Below are 22,440 nucleotides of genomic sequence, written 5' to 3'. Positions count from 1 at the left end.
CCAACTGGCTTACCATTTGCTTTGCTCTTTGGGGTTATTTTGAGAATATGAAAATGGAGGACAAGCTGCTTGCTCCAAAGGGGGAGATTGCAGTTCTCAATTGTTAACTGATTTCATTAACAGCATTTGCAACTTGAGACTTTCAAATTATTTCTACTTTAAAACTTGAATAAAACAGAATTAGGAGCAAGCTTTTGGTGAGTGAGGTGTGTCACATTTCTGAGAGCCAACAACGTGGACTGATTTGGCTTTCCATGTATGTTTAGGTGATAACCACATTCTTCAAGTCAGGCAGATGGCCTGGCTTCCTCTGCATTGTGCAGCAATGGTTTGAGTTCTGGGCTTTGTGCGTGATAAGCATTAGCTGTCTAAATATTTTTTATCGCCAATGAATGTTTTAAACTGATCTGGACATAGTTAAATAAATACGTTCTTTTCTTGGGCTACATACAGCATTTAAGAATCTTACTCTGTGTAGTATGTTTTTTATTTTTTGTTTTTTAATTGTTTTGTGTTTTGGTGGGGGGAATGGAGCTAATTGAGTGAAGGTAAACATCTCCACCGAGGGTGTGAATTATCAGTTGTGTAGCTACAGCAACAGGCACTCGGGCAAAGGCATTGGGGTGCCGTCAGGGTGGCAGGAGCTCATTTCGGTGTTCTGTGCTATCCTTTGTCCTTGATGCTCACTCCAGGGATTGTGTGTAAAGAGAGATGGAGAGGTGTCCATACTTTCCGATCTGGGAAACTACGGCGTTGTACAGCATTCTAATCGAGGTCCTCTGGTTCTTAGAGACCAGGCCGGAAAGTGCCCCCCTAGCTAAGATCAGCTGGTCTGCTGCCCTTCCCCAGCCTCTGTCCCCTGCTCTAGGCTCAGCTCCACTTGATATGCCAGCCAAGCATGTGCCTCATGCCAGCAGATAAAGCCTGTTTTTGTTTTCCAAGTCCCATCAGAAGCCATTTTGTCTCCTCTGTGATTTGATCAACAAAAACGGTGTTGAAGTTTAAGGGAGCAATGTTGAAAGCAGAGATATTTAGATTTAACTATTATTAACGTCTTTCCCTAAATATAGAAAATAAAATCACAGTTCCCTGGTCTGGGCTGCTTTCACATAAGCTGAGTAGCCACCTTTCAGCTTTGGAATCAAAAATAGCATTTTCATCTTCATTGGGAAACTTATTTATAACCCAATAGTCATCCCCATGCTAACTTTTTCCAGTATCTGGTCCAGATTTTCTTTTCCTTATAATTACACCCCCTGTTTCAGGCTGAGCATTTCCCCCCCCCCTTTTTTTTTTTTTTTAAATATATTTTATTGATATTTTACAGAGAGGAAGGGAGAGAGATAGAGAGCTAGGAACGTCGATGAGAGAGAAGCATCAACCAGCTGCCTCTTGCACACCCCCTACTGGGGATATGCCCGCAACCAAGGTACATGACCTTGACCTTTCAGTCCCCAAGCCGACGCTCTATCCATTGAGCCAAACCGGTTTCGGCTCCCCTCTTTTTTGTATTTACACCTTTCAAATATTCGCAGATTACTATCTTGTCACCCTTAGTCACTGCCTCACCGAGCTGTACAGATCTGGCAGCTTTTATCTTCCCTTAAAAGCCAGGCCTCCTGCCCCTGCGTCGCTTTCTGTTGCTCTCTTTAAACGTGCTCCCGTTTTCTGCATTTCCATGTGGCCACACAGCTTCCTAGAGCCACGGGGTCAGAAATGCGAATTGTTCTTCGCTTATTATTGGGAAGTAAGCTTCTTTGCATTGCTGGTCAGTGTCGGCCACTTCTCTCTGTATTTAACCTGCGATTCTCAAATGTGCTAATTTAAAATAAGTGGGTGTCGCTGGAGGTTTTTTGTTTGTTTGTTTTTCTTCCTTGAAGTGCTGTGTAACTACGGGAAAGTGGGATGTTTGTAGTTATGGGTTATGTGGGCCCCTCTCCTGTTTGCATGAAGTCTACAACCTTAACAGTTCATTAGCCATTTTCTGCTCTGGATTTGCCTCTTTTCTAAAGTATTTCTCACTAATATTCACTCAACATTTGTTGAAGATCTACAATGGCACTGTGTGTGCTAGGCAGCGGGTTGAATGCTAGAAAGAATAAAATCGGAATCTAATACAGTATCCATCCTACGAAGCAACTTAGTTTTACTTGGATTATTTTATTCTCTCTGGGCTTGCCCATGGTGGCAATGAGGGGAGAGCGTAGATTTATGGGAAGATCCTTAACAGGTTCCAAGGTTCGGTCAGATCTCACAGATCCTGGAACCGGAGAGTGGCTGGGCCTGCAATTGTTCCGGGACTTCTGTAGATGTCCAGTGTTCGAGTTCCAGTGTTGGTGCAAGGTGGTTCCCTTCCTCCAGCTTCTGATGGGCTTATTTTATACATAGTCTGGTTCAGATTCCAGAAAACACCTTTTCCACCTGATACCTGCCATTTCTATTTGGACAGAGCAGTGGGCGGCAGACTCTTTAGTCAACAGAGCCAAATATCAACAGCTCAACGATTGAAATTTCTTTTGAGAGCCAAATTCTTTTAACTTAAACAACTTCTAATGCAATTGCCACTTCTTCAAAATAGACTTGCCCATGCTGTAGTGTTTTGTGGAAGAGCCATATTCAAGGGGCCAAAGAGCGGCATGTGGCTCTCGAGCCGCAGTTTGCCGATCATTGGGGCAGAGCTTCCCCACCCAAGCAGCCTGGCAGCCTGGCTGCAGACTACCCTTCATGCTGTTCAGCAGCAACTCTCCGCCCTCCTTGTCATTCTCCACCTTCTGTTCTGACCTCCATCCCCAGCTGTGGTGAGGGCAGAGGCCAGGGTCATGTGCTAGAAAACAAAGATGCTTGAGGCTGCCCCTTAACAAGGGACGTGGCATGGTGAGTCCCATAATGACTCGTCTGATCCATCCGACCCGCAGTCTCCTAGACACACGTGCATGTGCCTAACATAATCCAATTATCACGTGTTATTTCCTAATGTTCTGCAACCTACAGGCAAATGGCGAGTTCAGTCACCAGTAACATCTTGTATAGCAGCAGAGGGAAGTCATGTTTTCAGGGTGGAAATTAAGCTTCATTGGCACAGAGTCTCCTTTTCATCATTGAGCTTTCATCTTCCAGCACAGTGTCTAGCCCAGAGTAGGCACTGACACATATGGAGTGAGGGAAGGTCTGAGAAGTGAACGGTGGCATTATAGGTATCCGCAGCAGGCAGAAGGCAAAGATAATGTCTGCCTGCCTCCGGTGCCCTTCCCCGGGCAATGTCCGACGTGGAGTGAGCACGCGGTAGACACGCAATAAGCACAGTTCTTATTGTTTCCACCAGAATTTTGTTTTCTCTGCCTAATGTCTCGTTTGCAGGACAAGGAGCCATTGGGAAGCTGTCGCTTCTAGCAAAGGCAGATTTGCCACGCTTCCCTTTAGCTCCCAATAAAGGGAAAAGCAAATGCACTTTGAGCCCAGAGGCTTAATTATCATAAAACGCGACATGCAATGTAAACATGACTCTCACACATAGAATTTCATCATGGCCATTATTGTGCCATTAACAAGAATTTATACTTCCTTTCCAAAGCTGACTGACCAAAGTATTTGTGTTAATTGACCTAGTTAGTCAATGTCTCTAAATATATAATTTTTTTTTTAATGGGATGCTCTTTAGCCCAGCATTGTAAATGGAAAGGAGGCACCCTGGACCCCACGAGTCAGCCTTGGGTGAGGCATCTTGAAAGGGCACAACCAGAGTTGTCGGATCTGATGGCGGGGAGGCTTTGAGCGCCTTCTTTTCATAGACAGACCCTGAGGCCCAGATAGGTGTATACGTGGTCAGTGGCAGAACAGAAACTGTGACGGTCATGTGCTGACAGCTGATGCCGGATTCTCTCTTCCTAAACCTGGCACGATGAGGGAAATCCTCATTTTGCTTTGTCTTGTTTTTTGGGTGTTTTTTTCTTTTTTAATAGTCTTATTTAACTATGACACCCAGAAAGCATAGAAAAGGTGAGAATAACGGTGAGTTTCACCGAAGGGCAGGTCGGTCTGTAGGGCTGTAGAGCATCCTGGAGCCACGTGGACCAGGAGGGTGGAGTTGTCTGCCTGGCTCTTCTGTGTCTGCCAAGAAGGCCCCACAGGCTGGTGTCTCTTCATTTTGGCACATCCCATAATAGGGAAGGAAAATGGGAGTCTTTTAGGTATAGGTTTTTTTTTTTAATGATATTTAAATATTTTTAGTTTTTGAATGGCTTGTACCTGTCGGGGAAGTGTGGCTGTTGGCCTGCACCTGTGGTGCGTGCGCCCGGCGGCTAATGCGTCCTTATCAGCAGGCAGCAGCGCGGTGGCACCGCGTTATCTGAAAAGACGGCTGTTAGTGGGAACGGTCACGCTCCAGAATCACGGCACTCCGCACCTGGCGGGGGCAGCTTCTGGACCTCCACTGATAGCTCCCTTCCCTTTTGTGTGGTTTTTCATCTGCACTCGTGGATATGTTTTTATTGATTTTATTTATTCACTTATGTATGTACATATTTATTTATTTTGAGGGGAGAGGGAGGGAGAGCAGAAGAGGAGGAAAGAGAGAGAGGGATGTGAGAGAGAAACCTCGATCAGTCAGTCGCCTTGTTCCTGAACACGCCCCGACTGGGGATCGAATCTGCAATCTTTTTTGTGTACAGGACGGCACTCCAACTAACTGAGCCACCCAGCCACGGCGTATTTACCACCATGGGGTCTCTCCATTGCTACATGTTGGCCTGCCCAGCTCAGCAACTGTATTTACCACCATGGGGTCTCTCCATTGCTACATGTTGGCCTGCCCAGCTCAGCAACTGCAGCCTGGTTTGCTTCCTGAGAACCCAGCTTTCTTCCCATTGATCTTTATTTTTTTTAATTATTTTAAAGTGTGGTAACAAAGCTGCATACCAGGGTCTCCTGCCCAGGACTGAGTAAAGGTGCAGCTCGGACTGGGTTTACTTCGGGAAGGAGGGGCAGTAGAACTCTTCTTGCTGACAGCACGGTCCCCCCTGGTTTTCAGCAGGGATGTCTTTTTAGCTTTAGTGGACAGCATATTTCCTCCCTGTCCCATGATCCTAAGGACACAGAAGCAAGTCCAGGAGCTGATGACTAAGCACTCAGGTTGCTGGTCGCCTTTGAATTCTCCAAGGAGGCCGTCCGTGCCGGCCTTCCGTGGCCACGCCTCAGTCTATACCAGTGTTTTCCAAGCTGAGGGTCTTGCCCTCTTAAATCAATTCATTGTCATAACCATCTTCTTTTTTTTTCTTTTTCTTTTTTCTCTTCTGTTTTATTTAATGAAATAGATCAGAAGAGAGACAGAGCACAGCACATGTAGTCAAGATTAACCATTATTTTGTGGAAACTTGGTTATATAGTGTATATACCCATATGTACATGTTTTTATATGATCATAATAAAAATTAAAGTTTTAAAAACTCGCGTCTGCACAACATTTTGTGTGCACAAATAGCTTGGCACATCGATTTCTAATAGTCCATGTCATCAGACCCTCCTGCTATCCTGGCCCTGCCTTTGACCCCTGGTCTGATAACAGATTTTGCCTGCCATCCCCCTACCCCCTTGCTTAATCCATGTTTCTGAGTTCCGGTTTTGGCATTCTGCCTAGGGCCTCCCCTTGTATGTAGGAATTCCCCTGCCCAGAGCTGGAAACTGGCCTCTGTGCTCCAGTATGGCAGTGCCTGAAACTCTGTTACCATGACCACCTGGGTGCCAAGTGCCCCTTCCTCTCCTCTAAGCACCAGCTGTTCCTGGATTCCTCCCCAACAGGAAATGCAGTGCCTCAGGGCCCTGGACTCTCCTACCTGCTCTCCATTGTGGGATAGAACACCTCCTGGTGACAGTGTTGTTCAACTCCAGAACTGTCCTTTTCTCACTGGCATCAGCATCTGACAATTTAAGGTTCAGATAGGCCGCTTACTGCCTTTGTGATCCGGGGCCTTGTGCCAAATCTTGGATACTCGTGGGCACACGGCAAATGTTTATATCCCCCTTTGTTCTTCTAGACCTACGCCTGGGTGTAATGCTGGTACCTGTTCCACTGGGTCTGTGTTTAAGATGCACCTTCTCTCTGTCTGGCCTAATGAGTAGCGTCGGCTAAGCCACATCTGACCCTGAGCTGAAATGTGCCGGGGAGACAGGTTTTGACTGGGAAGGGGAGACCTCAGAAAAGAGTTCCCCCAGAAGAAAAGAAGTAAATGATCCAAGCAGACATAATAATACTCTTGTTCTCAAGCAACTTTTGTTCTTCCTCTTTTTTCTCTTACCCTGCCTGCCTGACAGGAATGGGTAGGCCTGGGTGTGTTTACTTTTTCCATTTAAAAAAGGGCAAGAAAGCTGCCTGCCTTGGCTCCCTCCTCTGGAACAGCCGGAGTTCAGTTGTTGGAAAGCAGAGGAGTGCACAACAAAGGCCCTCGCCTTCCGCCTTCTAGGAGGAGTGGTCGGGCTTTGGTCACCATTGGCCCAGAGGACTCTCTTTAGAAAGATGTTCTGAGGACATTTCATTGTGACTTGACTAACTCCCTGCGTTCGTTGAGCCATCTTGTTTTCTGGATTCAATCACTCGGTGGCCTCCCGGGATTCAGAGAGAGCTGCTGGGATCCTTTGAGATGGTAGAATACCACAAAAGTGGCGGAGGAATAGGATGTGTACATCTGCTAACCAGTGAGACTTGGTTATCTTTTGTGCCCTTTTAATGGAAATTCTTTCCCTTGGTCCCTGCTGCCTGGTGAGTTGTCCTAGCCACATCCCAGTTCTAGGCCCCTGTTCACAGCAGCCTTACCAGCAGCACTGCAGTCTGCCCACCCAAATGGCTGCTGAGGGTAGAAACAAATGCTTATTTTAGCATTATTCTTGTTTCTGCAGTAATGCTTTATCTATGGTGATGTGGCCAAAAAGTTTAATAGAATTGTTTGTTTTTCTCTCTGACAATTCTGTTGCTTAGTTTGCAGATATAAAATGAAGTGTTCTGGGCTGTTGGTATTGTAACAACCATGCGCTATCTTTCATTCCATTTTACTCCAGCCCCATCTCTCCTAAGGTTAATCTCGGGCTCTTTGGCTCTCTCTGAGTTTATTATTGTCTTACAAAATAAGCTTCGGTTCCCTGTGCAGCCTGGCACTGAGTGCCAGGCATGAGCCCTGGTGGTCTCACCTGTCTGACAATTGCATGGGACCTCCAGCTGTCCCATCTTAGCTTGGGTGGGAGAGCAGCCCTGGCCACCTGCTCAAGTGGCTCTCCGCTGCAGTGCGCTTCCTGTCTAGCATTTGGTTTGATTTGATGTTACTCCTTTTGTGAGGCTTTGAGGCTTGGAGAGAAAGGTCTCTTGAGCTTCTGAAAACCCAACATATAAACAATTCCTCTTCCTCAGCTTTATGACCTTGAGTCTGTGCTGTAACCAGAAGCATGAACAGCCATCTGGCTTCATCCTTAAGAGATGCATCTTCTGCCCTAGCTGTTTTGGCTCAATGGATAGAGGCTCGGCCTGCGGACTGAAGGGTCCCAGGTTCGATTCCGGCCAAGGGCACATGCCTGGGTTGCTTGATTCCCCCAATAGGGAGCGTGCAGGAGGCAGCAAATCAAGTGATTCTCTGTCATCACTGATGTTTCTCTCTCTCCCTCTCCCTTTCTCTCTGAAATCAATAAAATATATATATATATATATATATATATATATATATATATATATATATATATATTTTTTTTTTTTTTAAAGAAGAAGAAGAGATGTACCTTCTATCCCTGCAGTGGCTCCTTTTCTCCCAAAGGCTCCCCAGCAGGTGTTGCGGTGGCCTAGGTGCTCTGCTGCTTTGCCTCCCTGTGCCACATCTCTTGTTCCCCCACTTGAGGCTGATTGTATTGTAAATAAGAGGGAACAACTCACAGTTCTTACCAGCCATGAATCAGACAGGGGCCCTGACTGTGTCCTCCCCATGATTTGATTGTCTTCTTTTCCTGTGGCTCTAGATTAGTTCAGCTTTTTTACTGTAATATGATTTTGGGGGAAATATTTACAAGTCTAATTTGTACATCAAAACCCGACCCATTTCATGGCCTGTCAGAGATGAGCACTGTTAGTAATAAGTATATTTGCAAAGTAAATTACTAACCAAAGCAAGGAAGAAATGCAGTCAGAGTTAGATACTGAGCACCTGTTTGTATGAATACGTTTCTGGATACAAAAAAAAGTGTGAAGGATGCAATTCTGCACTCACGGATCTTACTGGCTAGTTGTGGAATGAGAGATAACTAAGATGTTGAGCTTGGAGAACTGCTAAGAGTAATAATGATGATAATGATCAAATAATAAGAGCTAAAATGTATTGAACCTTTCCCTGTGTCAGGCATTGTGCCAAGTATTTTATATCCCTAGTTCACACAACCACCATTGTGAAGCTTTGCAGTGAGGGCAGTGGAGGCTTCGAATGGTACGATAACTTGGGCAAGATCACAAAGCTACGTGATAGAGTTAGGACATGAATGTAGGGCTCTCTAACTCCAGACGTGAATCTAGGGCTCTCTTTTACTTCATCAGTATTCTCTTTTTCTGTCTCTAATTCTGAATGAAAAACTGAAGATATGATTGTCTAAAATATAGCCAGAGGACAGACAGGAAAGCTTATTTGAAGAGGAAAATAACACTGAGTTAACACATGAATTTGATGGGAAAATCAGATAGTAAAGAGGAAATGCCTAGGAGTCAATGGAATGGTTCTCAGGATGCAGAACGGCTGGACTATCCGTGTAATCTGGGTAAGAGAGCCATTTATGTAAGTGATGGTTGGAGCAGTGAGACCAAGACTGTAAGGACTAGGCATCTAAGACGAGGACTCATTCCACATCTGGGTGTGCATGTGTTCCCTGCACATCTCACTTGGAGCTCTGGGTCCTCCTGACAGTTCCCGATGCTGTGACTGCAGGCTCCTCTCCCACGTGCTGGTAGCTGCTGTGATGGTGTTGGTTTTTCCCACCTGGGGCGAACTTCATTCCCTTCTCCTTCCCTCCCTGGCCTCAGACGTGATGACATTCTGATCTAACACTTGCCTTATTAGACGTATTCAAGGAACTGTCCTTTTCATCACAAATTCTCCTTTTCTCCTGACACAGGCATTGAGTGCCCCCGAGGAGCCCGGAACCTCCCCGGCCTGGTGCAGGAGGGAGAGCCCTTCAGCGAGGAAGCCATGCTCTTCACCAAGGAGCTGGTGCTGCAGCGAGAGGTAGGACTTCCTCCACCTGCGTCCTGGATGAGGGGGTGAGGAAGTGGGGCTCACTCGGTCTCCTGTTTCCCTGCCGTGTCAGAGACCAGCCTGTCACTTTTTCTGGTGCTCAGCCTTCCACATCCATGCTTCTTTCTGTGTCTGCCCACATCCTGTTTCCTGGAGCCCTGAATCATTGGCCAGCTGCCCCCAAATTGCTGCACATCATTGGTGTCCTGGGATGCATGGTGATCACCAGGCCAGCATCCTGATGCAGAGCTCACAGCTTTGCAGTCCTCCTGCTCATGAATTAGCCTGAGCCGTCTGCCTCCAGCTGGATTTAGAAGCTTGACTAACCCTGTCAGGGGCCAATTTTCTTTGAACATTTATTTGTATCTTTTAGTAATTGCATTTTCTATAGCAGGTTTTCGGACTTGATTTAATTGTATTCTGTTTCTGCCTGTTGGGCTGGCTCTTACAGGCAGGAGTTAGGCTTCTCATCTGCTATGGTGCCCATCTACCTGTTCATTTTTATGAAGTCATAGTCAACAGATCCATCTTCTTTCCAGGACTAAGCCAGCCATAAATCCACAAGAAAAGAACAGTGGGGTGAGTGTGCTGGGCTCAGACTTAGGATTTTAGATCTGCTTTTATCCTCTTTTATTTTATAATCAGATCCATTATAATATCATAATATGCACAGAGCCAATAGGTTATGAGCTCCTGAAGGTCATCCTGAAGGAGTGAAGGGTCTTTTTAGATTAGTGGTCTCTCTCCAACCGTTGGTCCTTGAGGTCTGAAAGGTTGGCAACCGCTGGTTTAAGGAAACCTTTAGGACAGCAGTTGCTAACTGGTGGTCTGCGAACCACTGGTGGTCCTTGAGGTCTGAAAGGTTGGCAACCGCTGTTTTAGATCTTTCAGATCAGACATGTGGGCTCCTTTGGGATTTTAAGTGATATAAGTGTCTATTAATAAGCTCCAGCATCTCTCATTTTTATTTGAATCACCAGCGAATGTATTAGGTGTGAGAGGTACTGAAGAACCGGCTAGATCAGGATGCGTATCTTAGACTAGAGGTCTGGTGCATGAAATTCGTGCACAGGAGGGGGTTGTCCTCTACCCCAGCCTGCACCCTCTCCAATCTGGGATCCCTAGAGGGATGTCCAACTGTCCGTTTAGGATTGGGCCTAAATGGGCAGTCAGACATCCCTCTCACAATCTAGGACTGCTGGCTCCCCACTGCTCAACTACCTGCCTGCCTAATTGCCCCTAACTGCTTCTGCCTGCCAGCCTGATCACCCCCTAACCACTCTCCTGCCAGCCTGATGGATGCCTAACTGCTCCCCTGCCAGCCAAATTGCCCCTCACTGCCCTGCCCTGCTGACCTGGTCACCCCTAACTGCCCTCCCCTGCTGGCCCAGTCACCCCTAACTGCCCTCCCTTGCCAGCCTGGTCACCCCAGCTGCCCTCCCCTGCTGGCCCGATGGCTCACAACTGTCCTCCCCTGACAGCCATCTTGTGGGTTGGAGTGATGGTCAATTTGCATATTACCTTTTGATCATATAGGACTAGCCTGGCCTTAAGAAAACCACACTTTCTGCTACTGGTTACCATCTCTTTGCTATTCTTTAGCGCTTGCTTTCTCATTTTGTGCAAGTGGCATAGCAAAAGAAATTCTGTACTGTCAGTCTGAGAGGTATGGGTTCCAGTTCTCAAATCCCAGCTGCAACCACATCCCCCTCCGTACAGTTAGGGCAGGGCTCAGCCCTTAGTTGTCACCTCAGTTTCACCTTGCCCTCTACTTGGTACTTGGTCAGATACATTTATGTTTGTGAAGAAGGTATATTGCCACACAAGGCCCCTCCCTCTATTTTGTAACTACACAGTGTAGCTTGATTTTTTATCAGTTAAAGACAGCCAGCCCCTGCTAGAGAAGTATTCAAGAATTCAGATACTCCAGTTGTCCATCAGTAGTTGTTACAATTTTTTAAGTGGCCCAGGGGTTAGGTAGAAGGGGCCAGTATTGTAGAATTTTTCTCTGTTTGGCCTTTGGATAAGGCACTAAAGCAGTGTCATGTTGGAGAAAGCAGGTTAGTCCATTCAACATCATGACTTACCGACATTGCCGAGGAAGGGGCAGCAGATGTTTGTTTGTTGCTCTTTGACAGAGGAGAGAAATCGCTGTGTTGGATTGCCTGAGACATTTGTTAGTAACATCCTCATAAATACTATCTAAATCACACCACTGTTTGCCTCCCATTTTTCACCATGGTCATCTTCCCGTGTTTTCTCATCTCCTAAAGTTTCTTTCCCGTTCTTTTTCAACTCTTGTTTCCCCAGCCACTTTTCCTCCTGGTCATGTTTCTGGCCCACTGGTGATACCCGAAAGCACAGGGGGTCAAAGAGAATACCGATCACTAAGAGGAGTGATGGCCCACAGCTCTTTTATTCTCATGGTTATTCTGAACTTACCTTTGTCTGTATATTTGCTGATACTTGACTGTTGAAAAAGGTAAAATTTTCCTCCATCTTCTCTGATGCTCCAAGCACATGAGTTTGCAGAGCCTTAGTTTAATCCAAAGTTGGTATTTCTCTTTCTTTTTTGTAGCGTCCAAGTCTTTCATAGCCCTCAGTCAGGGTCTCTTACTGAAGAACCTTTCTGCATTTTCTTAGCTGCTCATGTGATTACTTGGGCTGCCTCTTTTGAGAGGTCTTTATATAGAGGAAAGACAAAGATGGCCTAAACTAAGGAGAAGTTGGAATTTTGACTAAAGGAACCAATTATAGCCTATTTTTCTGGGCATTTCCCTTTATGTAACGTATGAAAACTTTTCTGAACAGTGTGGGAATGAAGAGAGGTTCTTTTCTGTTATGGGTTTATTCATGTGCTTTTACCTATATAGTGCCTTCACTTTCCCCCTCAATTGTTTTGTAGAACTTCTCTTTCTGCCCTCCTTCCCTCACCCCTCAAGGATTTATCTAGGAAATGTGATGATGCCTTGGTACTCCTGGATGCAGAGTCTTCCCACCTGCAGGAGAAAGTTCTGTAGGGTAATTGCATGGATGCCTGGGTGTAGGTCTACACCTCCCACCTCCCACCGTTCTTACCTTCGGGGCAGTCTCCACTGTGCGTGTTCCACTCCAGAAACTTCTGGAGCCAAGCTGCTGCTGCGATGGCCACAGTCAAACTGGTGTGTTTTTGGTGGGTTGGTTGGTTGGGTTTTTTTTTTTTTTCTTTTTGGTTTTTTTTTTTGGTTTTTGTTAATTCTCACCTGAGGATATTTTTCTCATTGATTTTTTTTTTAGAGAAGAGCAGGAAGAGGGAGGGAGTAAGGGGGGGGGGGGGATGAGGAGAAGTGGGGAGGGAGGGAGGAAGGGAGGAAGGAGGGAAATGGAAAGAAAGAAACATCGATGTGAAAGAGACACATCGATTGGTTGCCTCCCACATGCACCCCTATTGGGGCCGGGATTGAACCTGCATTCCAGGTATGTACATTTGACCAGGAATCGAACCCGTGATCCCTCAGCGTGCAGGCTCACACTCTAACCATTTAGCAGCACTGGCCAGGGCTAAACTGGTATTTTGTACCTTCCTCCTATTCCCTTGATAATCAGATTCAGTTCAGTATATAATTGGGTTTTATGAAGATGTGATTGTCCTTGACCTGCCCTACCCCTTCCTCTGATATTTTATCATATTTTGAGCCAGAATTTCTCAACCCCCACATGCTTTTCCCAGTTGCCATAAATCTTCATTATCATACAGGAAAGAAGCACACAGCTACCTTGATTTCACATTACCTCCTGCGCCCCCTGTGCGGGTCCCACAGAGGCTTGGCCATCGTTGGACTCCCACAAGTGGGGGAAACGGACTGGAGAAGGGGGGCAGTGGGGGGCAGGACTTTAATGGACACTGCCCCTAGGTCAGCCCTCTGCCGGGGAGGGGACAGAAAGCGGGGGCAGGGTGCCTGGTCCTGAGAAGTGACCCCGTGTCTATGAACAAAGTATATTGTCTTGGCTGTGGGTAGCCAGCCCAGAAATTGCTGCCTGTCTTTCTCTATTTTGAGTGAAAAAAGAATTGTAATCTTTTCATCCATTCCTCACGAGGAGCCTGCAGAGTCTCAAACAAGTCTCCTCTTCATATTTCAGATATTCTCCCCACCCGCATTACCTTGAGACCAGATAGCCCTGCTTTCCTTAAATGTGTTTATAATGACACCAGTCAGTCAGCACAGAGCTATTGACATTTCTAGCCATCACTCGGCTCCGTTTCTGAGTGCCTCCCTGCTACCTTTCATTGCATTTCCTTTTTTTTTTTCTTCTTTTTTTTTCTTCTCACAGTTCTTCTCAACCATTGGCTTTTGTTCCCTTTCCTGAGTTGGGTATCTGTGATTACTGTTCCAGGTCAGTGATGTAGCTCTTCTAGCGTTCTTGCCCAAAAGTTAGACACCTGTGACCTTTTTCCTAATTCCCTTATGACCTTGAAGGCCAAAGCAGCCAAGGAGCTCTCAAAGGATTTCACTTATTTTTGCTCAAAGGAAATCGAATAAGCTCAACAGTTCATTCCAAGCTGACTGAGTTGGTGTAGAGCAGGGGTGGGCAAATCCAGCCCACTGCCCTCTTTATAAATAAAGTTTTATGGAAACACTGGCACATTAATTGTTCTGTGTTCTTTCTGTGGCAGCTTTAGTGCTGTAACATCAGAGTTGAGTAGTCACCACGGGATATATGGCTCACACAGCCTAAAATACTTAACTCTCTGTCCCTTTATCAAAAAAGTTTGCTGACCCCTGCTGCAGAGTTGGATTAAATGGACGGTTATATGAGTTTGCCCCAGTGTCCCCTGTCCTTGAGGAGCAAAAGGCGTGAGATCACGGTGGCTGTTGCTTAGCTGCCTGAGAGCTGAGTGCCGTTACCCTTTTAATGCCATGTGCTTGGTGACACCTTCCCCCGAATACAGCTGCCTCCTACAGGCACGTCCCTCCACACTCCCTATAGTAGGAAGACCTGGTGACACTCCTCAGATGTGGGACTGTGCCCGTGTCTAGCATCTTCCCCGAAGTCCTGGTGAGAGATAGCATTAGCTAATGGGTAGATAACTGGTGTAAAAGTGTGGACTGCTAGGTTTTCACACTCCAGTTATCATGTGGTCCTGAGTGAGTGATTCTTTCCTGCTTTGGCGTTCCTGTCTAAAACACTGACCTAGCAGGCCCAAGCCATCCTCTGGGAGTCTCTGGCACTGCCGAGGCATTACGGGTGAGCTAATTAAATGTTTGGCCAAATACAGCGGGCTAGTTTTTAAGTTGATAATTTTGTATGGCCCTCAATGTTTTCAATATCCAAGTGGCCCTTGCCAGAAAAAGAGGGTCCCCACCCCTGCTTTGGAGCCCTTCTTATGAGTGAAATGGTCATTTGGGATCTCTTCACACCTTCTTGCCAGAAGGCCAGCTAACCAGTATGCACTCACTGACCAGCTGCCGCCTGATCAGCACTGGGGTCACGGTTAGGAAACCCTGCGCTTTTAGAGAAGGGGCTGGGAGGTGGTGGGAAAGAGATCAATACCACAGTTTAACCTTCTTCACATTTCCAGGCTGCAGGACAGGGGGCAGGCTACAGAGGCTTGGTGATCATTTCCGAGGCCGTTCTCAATGACCCCTTTGTCCTCTCTGAGATCTGAGAAATTGCCTTTTGCTGCTGCCTGGAAAATGACGTCCTCATGCTGGCCAGCCTGAGCTGCAAGCTGGCTGCTGCCCTGACCTATTTCCCTTCTTCCTGCTGGCATAAAAGGGAGGATGTCCCCCTGGGGAGCTCATTCCGCGGGCTGCAGTAGCCTGGGCCCTGCCCTGGATTCCCTCTCTCCCACCACCCCTGCTTCCTTACAAACAGAGGTACATGAAAGCATTACAAGCAGCTGTTGCTGTTTGAAAAACATGTACTTATGTTTCTGGGAATATGGGCTCAGCAGCGAATATTGATATCTATTAATGGAAGGGCATTTGTCTGGGAAAGAAAACTTAGAATAAAAGTATTTCTATGTCCTTTGTTTCAGCACCAAGTGTCCTGCTCTTGTCTGAAAAAGATAACTCTGTAAGCAATTTGCCTTTTCTCTAAATCCGTTCTCCCTCCCACCCCCAACGTGCCCTCTCTCTTTCTCCACATCTCCCCACAAGCCCTAATGTATATGCTCTCTCACCCTTCCTGTCTGTAGGCCCCTCTCTGTCCAGGAGACCATGGGAGGAGGATCAATGGCAGGCTTGTATCTCTGGGTCAAAGTGATGGGGATAGTTCATGCCACAGGGAAATCTGAGGGTAAGGGACACCTGGTACAGGTGAGGCCCGTGACACACCGAACTCCAGCTCTCCCCGAGTGCCATGCCCCTCGGGACTGCTCACGGAGGCATGAGGAGTAGCCCGATGGGAAAGTAAGCCAGCTGTCCCACAAAGTTCCACTTATTTGCACAGAGATACCCTGTTCTAGGTTATCTCCGCCATGGTCCGGGAAAGGGGGGTGCAGTAAGGCCAGCTCTCCATCAGCTCCTGCCCCAGAGGTGTGGAAGGCGGTGGGGCTGAGGCTTTTCTCCCCTCCCCACACTCTTTCGACAGTTCATCACCTACCAGTGGTTTTTTTATGCTTTTCCATTTGGGCTGTTTTCTCAGGTAAAGACCTTCGTCTTAATAGTGACGTTCATTTTCTATAGCTTTTTCTAGCATAAACGTGCTTTTATAAACAACATTTCATTTTTATCTCACAGCAAACCTATAAGAAAAATAGCTCAATTTTATAGTTAGGAAACTGAGATGCACGGTGGCTGCCTTTATTCACAGAGCTCATTATAGGACAAATACCAAAACCCAAATAGCTACATTTCAAATTGGATCCTTTCCCCCCCAAAGTTTGCCAACTTTGCATTAGAAGGTGATCATTCTTTTCGCCAAATTTTATCATTTCTCAACCTTCAAATATCTGGAACTAGTTATTTTGTAAAGGGCTTCCCTGAAGGTCCAGCACTGACAGAGTTCTCAGTAAGGAACCACTGGGTCTGATTGTGGATGCTCACAAGGCTGCACAGGGATCTGCAGCAGCAATTTTCAGCTGGTGTGCCGCAGGAATTCTTAAAACATGGAATACCTGACTGTTCAGGCAGGGGCACTCACCTCTTTTCCTTTAGAGCAGCAATTTTCAACCTTTCTCATCTCATGACACATATAAATTAGTTGCTAAAATTCTGTGGCACATGAAAAAATAGATTTTTTTACCACCTGACAAAAAGGAATAATTTTGATTCACTCACACTGGATATCTATTGTTGTGTTGGCTCTTGTCTTTTTTTTTTTTTTTTTTTTTTTTTTTTTGACAACTTAAGGCAAGCATGTCAAATAAACAAGGCTTATGTTTATGTGGGCCACAAAAAAAACAAAAGCTTCCATTTTCATAGAAACGTAGATTTATTTTGAAAAGTATAGTAAAAAAACAAAAAAACAACCAATGATAAAATTAATGTTTTCTTCCTGACACTTGGCGTCTCTTCTCTGCTACTATCTTTCCTATTTCAGGGGGAATCTTGTTCACAGTGATTATTTTCAAAACTGACCCAAGGTGAATGTCAGTGATTCTGGCTCTGACAGGAGACTTACTTCCTTTCATAATTGTAAATAACTGCTCACACCGCTACACTGGCTGGGCCACAAAAATATTCATTGTGGGCCGCATGAGGGAGTTTGACATGCTTGATTTAAGGGAAAAATGTCAGTGCCCTTGACTAAATAGTCAGGTATTGCATTTTTAAAAATTCTGCTGCATACTGGTTAAAAATGGCTGACATAAGGAATTTGCTATGGACATGCCTCCTCGAAATACTTACTCTATTCTTGTCACAGTCCTTATATCTTCTGACTGCTTCAATCCTGTTGCATTTGTTGTTTGACCTTTGTGGGCCTTACCAGGTATACCGGTTAATAATGCGGATTTTTTTCAATAGATGGAGTTACACCTATGTTGATATTTATGCTATTTTGTTGTATTGACAGCAAGTTTCAAAATGTCATCTGTCAAATTTTGTGATGTTGTTAACATCATAGATATTTTTATGCTTAAAAAATATCAAATTTCATACCAAAAAAAAAAAAACAGCTTTTGTGGGAAGTTTTAATTCATTATTTTGAAGAAAAGTGCTGCTGAAAGTTATCGTATATTTCGGGAAGCTTATGGCGAACATGCTCCATCTCAATATACTTGTGAATGTTGGTTTAAACACTTTAAAAGTGATTATTTCTATTTGAAAGATAAAGAATGTCCAGGTCAACCAAAAAAGTTTGAAAACCAACAATTACAAGCATTATTGAATGAAGATGCATGTCAAACTCTCAAAAACAACTTGCAGAAAGATTAAATGTTGCTCAGCAAACCATTTCTGATTGTTTATAAACAATGGGAAATATTTCAAAGGAAGGAAAATGGGTGCCACATCAACTGAACAAACAACAAATAGAAAACCAAGTCTTTTTTGCATCAAATCATGACTGGCGATGAAAAGTGTATTTATTTTGAGAATCCCAAATGCACAAAATCATGGATTGATCCAGGTCAACCATCAACATCGACTGTAAGGCCAAATTGCTTCGGAACGAAGACAATGCTCTGCATTTGGTGGGATCAGGAAGGTGTGGTGTATTATGAGCTTCTAAAACCAGGTGAAACCATTAATACTGATCACTACTGACAACAAATAATCAATTTGAACCATGCTTTGATCGTGAAAGACCAGAATGTGCCAGAAGACATGGCAAAGTAATTTTGTTATGCTAACGCACCATCACACACTTCAAAACCAGTTAAAAATACGTTAAAAGATCTTAGCTGGGAAGTATTAACCCACCCGCCGCATTCACCAGACCTTGCTCCTTCAGATTACCACTTGTTCCGATCGATGGCACATGCACTTTCTGATGGCACATGCACATGTACCAAGCTTATGGCATACAAAGAAGTGGAAAATTTGGTCTCTGAATGGTTTGCCTCAAAACAAGAAAAGTTCTATTGGGACGATATCCACAAATTACCTGAAAGATAGGGGAAATGTGTAGCTAGGGATGGACATTACTTTGAATAAAGTACTTTTGATGTTTCTCTTGAAATTATCATGTTTTCTTTGATTACAAAATCCACATTTTTAACTGGTACACCTGGTATTTTTCATGTAACGAGGCCTCTGTAACCTATTTGGCTTCATTTCAGTTTGATCGTGAATGTTGTCAATATGAAATAGGATTATACATATCTATAATCCTATTTCTCATGTTTTTAGAAGATAAATCTGGCTAAGTACCTTGTTATAAATATATAACTTCTCACTGCCTCTGGGTTTAAAGTCTAATTTCCTTAGTTTACACATATCCCTGATTTCCTCTCCAACTTCATGTCTCCCCAGTACTCTTTTCATAATTTGTCATCAGAACTGGCCTTGTACTCACAGTTCCTCATATATATCATGTCGTTTTACCTCTCCCATCCCTTAAGTCAGCTTAAGCTCTCCAGCCAGTATATCAGCCATCCCCCTTCTTTGCCTTTTTATTCCTACCTGTCCTTTAAGATAATCTTCCTTTTCAAGAAAGCCTTCTCTTGATCTCCCAGTGTGGGTAAAATGTCCTTCCTTCAGTCCCCAGAGCACCCGTGCACACATCGGTCATGTCCTGACCAACGATGTTGAAGGATCTGTGTTGGCCTCTCCACTAGATTGTAAGCAACTCAAGGACAGGAACTTGCTTTTGTCTGTGTTCTTTGTCTCTTTGCCTAGTATATAAGAAATACTCAATAGAGCCGAAACTGGTTTGGCTCAGTGGGTAGAGCGTCGATCTGCGGACTGAAAGGTCCCAGGTTCGATTCCTGTCAAGGGCATGTACATTGGTTGCGGGCACATCCCCAGTAGGGGGTGTGCAAGAGGCAGCTGGTCGATGTTTCTCTCTCATTGATGTTTCTAGCTCTCTATCCCTCTCCCTTCCTCTCTGTAAAAAATCAATAAAATATATTTAAAAAAAAAAAAAAAGAAAAAGAAAAAGAAATACTCAATAGATACATATTGGTTCTATCAACCAATTCCCTGTGGCCCAATTCTAGAGACTGGGAAGAAGGCCTGTTCCTTTGTCGTTCTTTATAGTTCTTTGGGGAAACTCTAAACCCAGCATTTGTAAGAGGAAGACTTTGGAGTATGAGTATTGAGGCTGCAACTCAACAACTTCTCACTAAAAAGGTCCATTACCACGACCTGACTGTACTTCCTACGGGATGCTGACCTTCCTGGGTCTCCCCATCTGCCAACCAGAATACTTAAAGATAGTGAAATAATATGTGAGTGTTTTGAAAATACTTTGAAAAGAAAGCATTGGTGTCCCTTCATCACTCTCCTGATTTAAGCTACTCCTTTCTTTCCCTCCTGATATGTTTCCTATCCTCTGCTTTTGTGGATCAAACTATTAACGAGGTAAAAGGCTTATTTTAAAGTTCCCAAGTCAACAAATTCCCGTTCAGTAAGCATCATGAGAATAGCAGGCTGTTATCTGCCCACTTGCAGCCCCTTCATTTCTGGGCTCCTGGCCCTTGCCAAGTATCTCTGAAATCCCTAGAAGAGGGAAGGCCTTCTAATCCCATTCCAGCCTCTCAATGCAAATGGCATCACACTGAGAAGGGGTGATGGTTAAAATGAAGAATGGGGGATACTGGCACATTGCTTTTCCTGCCCCCCATCAGCTTTTAAACTCAGCCAGTCATTGTAGCTTCCCCGAGCGAGCTCAGCAGCATTTGCTGGTGGGTGCTGGTGGGTGCCAACAGTGTGCTGGCTCCAGTGGGATTCTGCTCTGCAAAGCTGCTGGCTCAGCTAGGCTGGTGTCTATTTTCCTGTTCTTCTGCTTGGAACTTTCACAGCCAGTCAAGCATAGAATTGCATCCATTCTTTTGAAATAGCTGCTGGGCCTAATTTTTCATTGGCTTGGCCATGATCCTATTACCTGTAATTATGTCGGTGCAGGCTGAATGTAATACGTTGGATAGTCTTCACTGCCCTCCAGAGGCTAGTGCTCCCATCCCGCTGGCTTTGAGATTGGGGCAGAATCAGGTGGAATAAGGTTTAGGCCTTCAAGATATTTGGCTCCCTTTTGACATGTAGGAAGGCCTCAAGGATGTAATTCTATCCCAGGGAAGAAAATGCTTTTCAGGAGAGGGATTCTTCCTTTCCCTACGGAGTTGGTCACTACTCCTGTAAAATCTTTCTTGAGAGACTGTGTTTTCTGTGCCAATCAATTTGTTTTTCTTACTGTTCCTACCAGTGAAAGGAAATACAAGGGATAGTCCATAGACCTGACAAATCCCATCTCCTCCACTAGTAGAAGCCTCAGCAATGCCAAGGAGGCCCTGGCACTGATTTTTCTGCTCCGTCTTTAGTTCTCACCCACATCAATGTCCCAAATATGACTTTCTCTTGCATCTTCCTACTAGAATGGTCCACCGTACTTACTTTGAACCTCATCAAATTTGAGGCCTGAAAAAGAAAATTGAGGCCTGAAAGTAAGTATAGTGGGCAGCTATTGGAAAATGCATTTACTGGTTCACTTCAAGATTATCAGTGAACAAGATTTCACAAGGTCATGAAAATCCTTCAAACAGAGCCTTGCCAACCAGAACCCCTGCCACCTATTGATTCCATTCTGTCCACCTGTCATAAAATGATGTTGTTGTGTTTTTAAGGTAATAATAACCCAAGCACTCTATTTTCCAGCCATGAAGGAATTGCAACTTTTAGAAAGGAATGTGAAGTACTTCAACCAATTGGTTGAAAGTACGAAAGGCATGGTCCCTATAGTGGTCAAGAAAAACATTTGTAAATTGGCCGTTCTTTTTTTTGTTGTTGGGGGAGGGGGCTGTATTTGTTTTTGTTTTTTCACTTTATTTTTTTGTTGACGCTATCACAGATGTTCCCCCTTTTGCCCACCTCCACCCAGTCCCAACCCTTCCTCCCTCTGGCCTTCACCTTACTGTTGTCTATGTTCATGGGCTATGTATGTATGTTCTTGGATAATCTCTTCACCTTCCTTCATCCAGTCCTGCTCACCCGCCTCCCCTTGGACATCTGTCAGTCTGTTGTTCCTTACATCCATGCCTCTGGTTCTATTTTATTCATCAGATTCCACACCAGGAGATTAAAATGGTGTTCTTTATGAGCCATCCCTATGGAAGACAGCTATTGCCAGGCACATTTAGCCTCCTGATCTACCTTCTGTAGAGCTATGTAGAGCCTGTGACCCAGAACAAATGGAGAAATGCTGTCAGAAGTAAGATACTGCTGGGCTCCTTAGAGGTGAGGATTGTGCTAGGAGAGCTGGGTGCCATTTATTTTAATTAGTTGTACTAGATGCCCCTTGCAATAATTCTTCATGTCTCTTACCTCTTCTCTTATCCTGAATACTCACCATTTCTTGAACTTTGGTCAGTGTGTGCTTAAGAAACAAGAAAGCTAATATTTTTAATATAAAAAAAAATTGGGAATAGCTTTTCTATAGAAAAGCAGCTCCGTATTTTTGTTTCTCAGGTGAAATCCCTTTCTGTGAAGTCTTTCTACTTCCTTCTGGAAGCCTAATTTGGTAAATAGTTCTGTGTTTCATTAATAGCTTCTGATTAGCAGGTCACTCAAAAGATGACCTCATACATATTTTCCCACTCTCTGTTTGCAGAACTTCCCCTAGGACCCTGAAACCCATGTAGACTTGATTGTGAGCTTTCATGCTGGCATATTTCAGGGTCTTAGTGCCTCCCTGTTCTGTTTGTCCTGACCATTCCCAGACATTCCCACTGCCTTTGTTAATAATTTCCCCCTGGAATTATATAATTCAACTGTTATCTTTTTAGAACACAGCCCTTAATATACAGTAGCAGGGCTGCCTGCGCTGCCAGCAAAGAGTAAGCAGATTGTAGATTGCATTTGCTCTCCAGGTAATACTCACATTCTGGTGTTCCACATGTGACTCCCTCAAGGACACAGGAGTGACTGTTCTGGTTGATGAGCCAGCCTTACCCTGCCCTCTGCTTGTCATTATCATGGCTACTCCTTGTGTCTGTTGCCAAGGACTGGATGAGATCCTCTGTGTGCCAAACCAGGCTTTGTTGATGAACTTCCCATTTGCCACTTCACCTGTGACAGTTTCTGGCCAGCCGGACTTAAATGGATTTTGAAAA

General features: G+C 44.8%; 1 protein-coding gene across 1 annotated transcript in view; it reads left to right on the top strand.

Annotated features, from left to right (window-relative positions):
* The window catches only part of SND1 (staphylococcal nuclease and tudor domain containing 1), a 442,357-nt gene that overhangs the window by 330,860 nt on the left and 89,057 nt on the right, over positions 1-22,440 (top strand). The window contains exon 16 of the mRNA XM_084897634.1: positions 9,130-9,239. Coding sequence (XP_084753760.1) covers positions 9,130-9,239 — 110 coding nt within the window. The remainder of the gene's footprint in view (positions 1-9,129; positions 9,240-22,440) is intronic.

Source organism: Pipistrellus hanaki (assembly GCF_964339955.1).
Source record: "Pipistrellus hanaki genome assembly, chromosome: 10".
In the NCBI taxonomy this organism is placed as follows: Eukaryota; Metazoa; Chordata; class Mammalia; order Chiroptera; family Vespertilionidae; genus Pipistrellus; species Pipistrellus hanaki.
The sequence above is the reverse complement of the archived record's forward strand: the minus strand, read 5'-3'. Positions and strand labels throughout refer to the sequence as shown.